Source organism: Scatophagus argus, chromosome 4 (assembly GCF_020382885.2).
Source record: "Scatophagus argus isolate fScaArg1 chromosome 4, fScaArg1.pri, whole genome shotgun sequence".
NCBI lineage: Eukaryota > Metazoa > Chordata > Actinopteri > Scatophagidae > Scatophagus > Scatophagus argus.
Genome location: NC_058496.1, coordinates 20642923 through 20650497, shown reverse-complemented (window position 1 = coordinate 20650497; position 7575 = coordinate 20642923). Strand labels below are relative to the sequence as shown.

At 44.1% G+C, this 7575-nt stretch overlaps 1 protein-coding gene across 2 annotated transcripts in view; it reads left to right on the top strand.

The window, feature by feature from the left end:
• Positions 1 to 467: 467 nt before the first annotated feature.
• Positions 468 to 7575, top strand: part of tet3 (tet methylcytosine dioxygenase 3) — a 33754-nt gene continuing 26646 nt past the window's right edge. Inside the window, exons 1-2 of one of the 2 annotated variants that reach the window (XM_046385704.1) lie at positions 468 to 771; positions 1454 to 1513. Coding sequence is in view for 1 of the 2 variants with exons in the window: in XM_046385702.1 (XP_046241658.1) it covers positions 6958 to 6981 (24 nt within the window). In the remaining variant the exon portion in view is untranslated. Of the gene's footprint in view, positions 772 to 1453; positions 1514 to 6477; positions 6982 to 7575 lie in introns of those variants that run through there. The other variant, XM_046385702.1, reaches the window with a different exon arrangement.

The window sequence follows — 7575 nt, the reverse complement described above, 5'->3', positions numbered from 1 at the left end:
CCTCCAGTTTCTCTCTCTCTCTCTCTCTCTCTCTCTCTCTCTCTCTCTCTATCTCTCTCCCTCTCTCCCTCTCTCCCTCTCTCCCTCTCTCGCCGCCCTCACTTGCTCTCCTTCAGTTTCACCCTAGCAGCAGAGCCCAGCCCGTCCTCTGATTGGTGGACAGACTGCCTTTGTGTGCTATCTCCAGCGTGACGTCTCTCCGGCGAGCTCTGTGTGTGTGTCTTCGTGTGTGTGTACATTTGCTCATGAATGTATATGTTTCAAGAGGAAGCAAGAGAGAGAGTAAGAGAGGGGAGGGAGTGATTGAGGGGGCATTCACATCATGTACGCAGAAGGATAAGAGAGAGAAAACTGAAAGAGGGTGAGGAAGGAGCGATAGCAATCACAGTGTGTGTGTGTGTGTGTGTGTGTGTTAGAGCGTGTGTGCAGTAGACCTATGGCATACTAGCGGGAGAGAGAGAGGGGGAGGGGGGTAGAGCAAGAGAGCAAGCGACAGAGAGAGAGAGAGAGAGAGAGAACGTGCGTACGAGGGCTCATGTAAAACCAGATTAAAAACACAAGATGGCTTCCTGAATGGGCTGCTGGAACACAGACGAGAGAGAGAGAGCGAGAAAGAAGAGTGGAGAGGTAGAGAGAGAGAAAAAGACAGAGCGAGAGAGAAGAAAGGAATAGAGGGATAGAGGTGAAGACAAGAGGGAGCACTATCCTTCTGATGGGGATTCGGCCAGCGGACGGAGGAATACAAACCAAGGCAGCTCAGAGGCTTGGAGGGTAAATATTCATCACTCCAGACTATTTTAGGATTGATGGGGGGTGGAATGGGGTGAAGGGGGTGAGGATGGCGGGACCGGGGAACAGCTTGAGACAAAACACATAATTTAACATTGAGACTGCCAGGGACATATAGACAAGGGGGACATGTTGTGCCAAAAAAAAAAAACATGCTATTGTTTTAAATAATCAGCCTGCTTTAAAGACCAGTTTCCATCTGATCCATCTTACTCGCAGCTAACCTCTCCACTGACACTTGTACACATTCTGCCAGTTTACCCTTTAAAAAAAAAACTGGATTATGCAGACCTGTCTAATGCATATATTAGGAAGGCTGCACCAGGTCAGGATACAGACATTACATAATTGTATAATTGAAATTGAAGCTGCCTTTGCTATCTCTCATTCTCTATCCCAGCAGTAGAGGGAAGTGCCGGCTCGCTGTGTGAGCACAAATCAGAGATTTGTGTGTGCTTTTTGATGATGGCTGAGGATGACAGAAATAATAAGGAGATTTTGTGTTAAAAGGGATGCACATTGTACCTGGTAGTCATGCTGTCCTTAATGACAAGTCTCTTTGAGCAGGCCCTTGTCGCATTATTCTATTGATTGTTATTCTCCCCCTCCCATCTCTCTGTCTCCTTCTCACTACCCCCTCTCTTTCTGTTGAATGGCTGTAAAGGTGGAATATTTTGAAGACGACAGTCGAGGCTGCTTGGCAGACCCTGAACTGGCAGCTAAGGTAAGAGAGAGTGTTGGGTGTTTCTCTGCTGTTAGTGTGTATGTGTGTCACCTCTGTCATTAGTGCATAATCTCTGCCTGTGTTGCTTTGATTCTCAGCTGTTGATTTATCAGTGCTGTGAGGCTCCAGTGAGGTGTAAATGTGGTTGTTAGTCAGCTCACAGACCAGTTCCTTTACTCTCTCTATGTGTCTGTTCACACATGCATTTATAATAATGCAACCTACGCTCTGCTAGTTCTTCATGTAAGTATATGCATATGTATTTGTGTGAATGGGTTTAACCATCGACAACTATTATGCAAACAGAAAAAGCTGTGGCTGTCACCGCTGTGTTGCTGGGATGCTATTTGAGTGTATGCAGCTCTCTTTGGCGAACACACGAGCTCGTTATATTAGCCCTGATATCATTGGTGGGTGAAATAAAGTTTCATTAGACGCTTCCCAGGGTCTGTTCTTCCATATGAGTTGCCCTGCTCGGAAGCTGACTCTATCAAATCAGCTACCTTGACTTTATCTCCAAGCCGCAGTGAGCTGAGCACCTCAGTGATGAAGTGGCGGCATCCTCAGTTTAAAGCGTCCCACGCTGCCCGCTGATTGGTGCCAGAGCTAGGCATGTGTAGATACAAGAGACCAAAGAGTGGAGGAGGGAGGAGGAGGAACCCTGCGTGCTGGCTCAGGAGCCAGGGAGGCCGTCCTCCTTCCCCTTGGTTCTGGAGTCAAATGAGGTAAAGGGAGTAAAAGTTAGTGGGTCACGCATGCGTACGTGTTGGATTGTCGGGCGTAGTAACCTGTGGCCACTGAGAGCTGCTCTGTTGCAGCTTGCCAAGTCGGGGCACACTCGTGTGTTTGTGTGGAAAGGAAATTTGAGTGGCAAAGATTCACAGAGAAAAGGTTTGTTGAGTACCAAAGAAGCTGTCTCAGCTATAAGATTCTTGTGATGTTCTCTCCAAGTGAAAGAACGAAAGCTTTGATCAGATGCGCAGTGAAACATTTCACTTTTATAAACCTAGACATGACTCGGTGACATGTATGCTGGCAGATACACTGAACTGTGTCACTACAGTGGTATGAAATATAGGTTAGTCGTTTAGTTTCAAATGTCATGAATGGGTTTCGCTCCAAGTTACTAGTGAGTACTCAGTAGCTTACCTCTAAGCCTGTTCTAATCCCTGGCCATGTGTAGACAGTCTTTTTCTCTGCAAGATATATACGACCATCTGGTTTGCAGGCAAAATCATCACTGAACTGTCCGTTCGTGAGAAGTACTGGAGTCTAAGTTTAACAAGTTTGTGTTATTTGCCTTTGTGGCTTTCCTGAGCTCCTGTTTGTAGACCGTCATGGTTACTGTGCGTGTCTGTTTCCTTGTCAAACTCGTTCCTGGTCACACAGTGACAAACAGTCTACACCCAACACGCTATGGGGAGTATTTTTGACAATAGTACAGTATCACCAAGGGTTTTCAGGACCAAAACACAACACCAAGATGTTGGGACATATTGTTATTGTGTGACAGTCGAAGTGGTTAAAAGTGACTCGAGGCAGCACCTTCAATGTTTTATTTCAGCTTTTACAACATGGTGTTTGTTTGAAAGTTTTCTTTGCTGTTCAGGAAGCAGAACCGAATCAAGAGTTTACCACAACAGGTTACAAGACAGACAGACTGCACTTGCGTGATTTTCTTTTTCCACGCCCATACACAGGACTTCCTCTTTGCACACGAGATGAACCTCACACAGTGCACTGGTGGGAAAGAGTCAAAAGCAGAGTAGAAATACTCAAACCACTGTGTGCGTGACAGCAGATGGAACATTTGTTAATCACATGTTTAGTCTGGCGTGGAATCCCCAGCCTCGCTCGCAAAGGGTTAACACTGACCTAGTTTCCGTGGTAACACTGAATGTCTGATGACATCACTGCTTTAATTTTAGCTCAAGTCCGGCATCCAAAGTTGGTCACGTGACTAACTAGCCGGCACCAGATGTGTGTATGTGTGTATTTGTGTAGTAGGTGGTTTGTTATATTGTAGAGACTCAGGAAGTGGAGGGTTTGACATCACCTCTTCTGTTCAGCAGTGACTTTCGATGTATTTACCACTCTGTAAGATTTCCACTCAGTCAGTAAAGACCTGCAGCTCTGCTGATCCAACTGGTGATCTTCTGATTGATTAAAATGTGAATAGAATGTGATCAGTACACAATTATACCAGTAGTCATGTTTCCCAAGATGAGACTTCTGCTTAGCACAGCATCTCCCTTTTGATCTTGAAGTCATGTTGTTTTGTCTTTTGATGATGAATGAAGGACACATGGTACTGGATTACATTAAAAAATGATATTTTTATATCTAACAAGACTCTACAACATGATAAAACAACAACAAAATCTAATTTAATCAATTACAAGAAGATTTCCATTTCATTTTTGATACAATTTCTTTCTTGGTCTTGGATGGTATATATCTTGGTGCTGTCATACTGTTGTGTGAACAAAGATTATTTATGTCCAGAAAAACAAAACGAAATGTATTCTGTGCCATTTCCTTTTGCAGTTGTAATAAAGTGACTTTATCAAAGACACTTAAGGGACTTAAAATCATCAGATCCTGTAAATCCTCATGGAATCGCATGTAAAGCTATGATCTATATGGTCACATGCAATTGCTTTACTTGTATGCAATCATTAATATATATGGACTTCATAAGCTCTGCACCTTTTGTCATGTTTCATCTCTAATTAATGACAGTTAGCAGATGTTTGTCTCTCCGCTGTCTGTATTGCTACACTGCTTGTACTCCTGCATTTACCAGTGAACATCATAGTGGACTGAGTCGACTAGGCTGGATCGACACCCAGCACGGCACGAGGAGCTGTTGTTGGTGGCTTGTTGGCATCGTTGGCGGTATATCTGTGTTTGATGTCTGAGGGAGGTTGTCAGCCGCCTGGTGCCGCAGTTAATAAAAAATGAATGGAGAGAGAAGTGGGAGGAGCCTTCAGCTGTTGCTCGAGCTCTTTAACTCTCACCTCTCTGGTGGTTGCTTTGCTGTTCCCACTGGGCAACACAGTTTATACAATCCTGAATCCCACTGCTGCCTGATGCAGCCAGGTTTTATGTAACACAGCAGTTTTCACACCATTGAAACACATACATGAAGATATTAATTTCTGAAACAACAGAAGTGTATTCATGGGAATTCAGAGGAGGTTGAAGTCTCCAAAAAAGGTACAGGACTGCACTAATAAGAGAAGGCTACAAATAGTAGTAGTGCAGAAATGCATGGCAAATACCCAGTTCTCAAAAACTTCAAATTTAAAGGATAAAACATTAACCAGCCATCATCTCTGTGATTGTATATCTGGTTGACTTGGTTGACATGGCTTCTCAGTGCACAGCCAAGTACTGGCCCTTTAAGCCCGGCTACGCCTGACTTGAACATATGGGAAGCTAATCTTAGCCCAAGTCCTGAGAGAGACAAGGCTGGCAACCAGCCACCGTGCAGAGCTGAGGAAGGTTTCTATTGCTTTATCTGTTTTTCTCTCTAAAGTCTGAGCAGTTTCTAACGTAACCCCCTAATATTCTCATCCCATAATCATTCGGGTTGTGATGTATTCTGTTAATGATTACATCATTGTCTGGTGATATCTGACTGCTCAGCTCTTTTTTCATGACTTGGCACACAGTAGCTTGGCAGGTAGTAGTACACAGTGTTCTTTTATTGTTTTAGAATCAACTCTCCTGTTTTCCATTTCCCTTCTGTCTTTTGTCTCAGGCACATTTCTTGTCTTTTGATTACATTCTACTCCTTCTTTTTATGTCCCAAACCCAAAAGTACAAAGAGCTGCCCTTTAAAACCATCTCCTCATCCTCCTCCTCATTATTTTTTAGCAGCTCCACCCTGCCCATCAGCCCCCTCCACTCATCACCACCTTTCCATTTTTTTTTCTCTCCTCCCCCCCAAACCACTCCTCCCTTTCTCTTTGTGAGGAGTGTTGGTGGCGGTGGGGGTCGGCTTTCCCCAGCTGGGCTATTCGTGCCGACTTGCACGTGCCGAAAGTCAGGAGGTATGACTCAGACTGGATACCCTACACTCAGTACTACAATCTATACCCAAACACACCCTGAACCTAACACCATCCTGCCTGGGAGCATGTCGGGGGTGGGGGCAGATGGCAATGAAAGCAAAGACAAAGAGAGAAAACCATCCAAACAGCCGGACGCAAGGATGAAATAATAAGACAATGCCTTGAATATGAACATTATGGTAACAGTATGTTACCCATTATAGACAGATGGAAACATACATTGATACAAATCCTCTCCTTACATGGGATGTGTAATCATTTTTATCACATCATAATTTTAATAAGAGCTTCCAGTAAGATATTAGTTTTATTTGTATAGCCAGGCTGAAACACTTCTGTATTGCTTCTACTTTGTTAAATGTGTGCTCGGTGCAGCTCTGCAGCCTCTTGTCCTGCCCACCAATAAACCCACTGACCCTCAGAGAACAATCCAATACTGTATGCATACTGGCATGTATATGTATGTGTGTGTATGTGTGTGTGTGTGTGGGGGGGGGGATCATTGAAGTGTGCCTCTGCATTTGTTTCAAGTATGCCTTTAGTGCCTTTGCCTCAGTGTGCATGTGATGAGAAACAGGCATGCATGTTTGGGGGGAAGGAAGAGAGAAAGAAAGCAAAAGATAAAAAGACAGAGAGGGAAAAGAGAGGGAGAGGGGGAAGGCGAAAGAGTCACAGAGTGTGTCAGATCAGATGACCTTGATGCCATTAGACTGCAGGGCAGGGCAATATGGATTGGGGGTGGGGGTGTATGGAGGTAGATGGGAGCAGTAGCGTTGGAGGGAGGCGGAGTCAGCTGGCAGGAAGAGGTGGGAGGAGGGGAAAGGACCCTCATGTCAAGACTGAGACGCTCATGTGAGTTGTTTATGGTACAAATCTTCCCACTGAAGAGAGGCGATGAAGGTGCAGAAATGGTGAAATCTCAATAATTCTAATAAAGACTACTTACCTATGGCACTGTATCTTTGAAACAGAACAAGATGTTCTTTTTGGGCTTTCATGTGTTTCACACACAGAGACCTCCCACTACTGATGTGCTGGTAAAATTTTAAAAAGCTTGTTTCAGTGTGTGAGGGTTTTATGTCAGGACTTTGAGAAGAAAAGACAAAAATGACTCAGGCTTAGTCATGCAAGCCAACCCAACACACACTGCTGGGGATGGACTTTTGTTGTCAGTCATCCCTCCTACAACTAAGACCTTTCCTCTGCTCTGCTGAGAAACCGTGAGCAAGAGACAGAGAAGTGAGAGAGATGGAGAGAGATAGACGAGGGCGTGAAACAACTCATTTGGACGGTAATTTGACTAGATTGTGAGATGAAGTGATCGGTGTGAGAACTGAAGTCTCCATCCTCTCAACCTCTCTCTCAATGCCGGGTTACAGCAGGTTTACCGTAAGTGAACGACATACTGGTTCATGTTTTCCGTTTAATTTCCACTGAAAGGTTGAGATATTTTGATTGATGTTTTTCCAGTGTCTCGAGGTCTTTGTGTCATGTGAAGTGAACATGGTGAAGTGAACTAGAAGTTAACTGGGACATAGCTACAGACTGTTTGCCTTCCAGTTATAATGTGATCTGTGACGTCGTCGTGTTGAAGAGTAACCCATTGTGTTCAGGAGGTAATTTCAGGACAGCTCTCCTGGACAAACCTGAATGGCAGCATCATGGTATTGCTTCAGCGCGTGACTGTTATCACACAGAAACATCTTAAAGCCAGGAACATATTTTTGTCTGTTTCTGTCATTGTTGCTTCTCTAATTTCCTTATTCAGTGTTTGTCAAAGATACCCAAAAGTGACTGAGGTTAACACCAGAATGGCTGAGCAATGTTTTACTTGAAATGATGCTTGCTCTTTGCTGATAGTTTTGAGTCATCAGTGGGCACGTGTGTGAATCAAGAGTAGTTGCTATAATTGAGTTTTATCTATCTCCATACAGTAACTTCTGTATCATATATTGCATTTACAGTATTCTTATTGAGCATCTG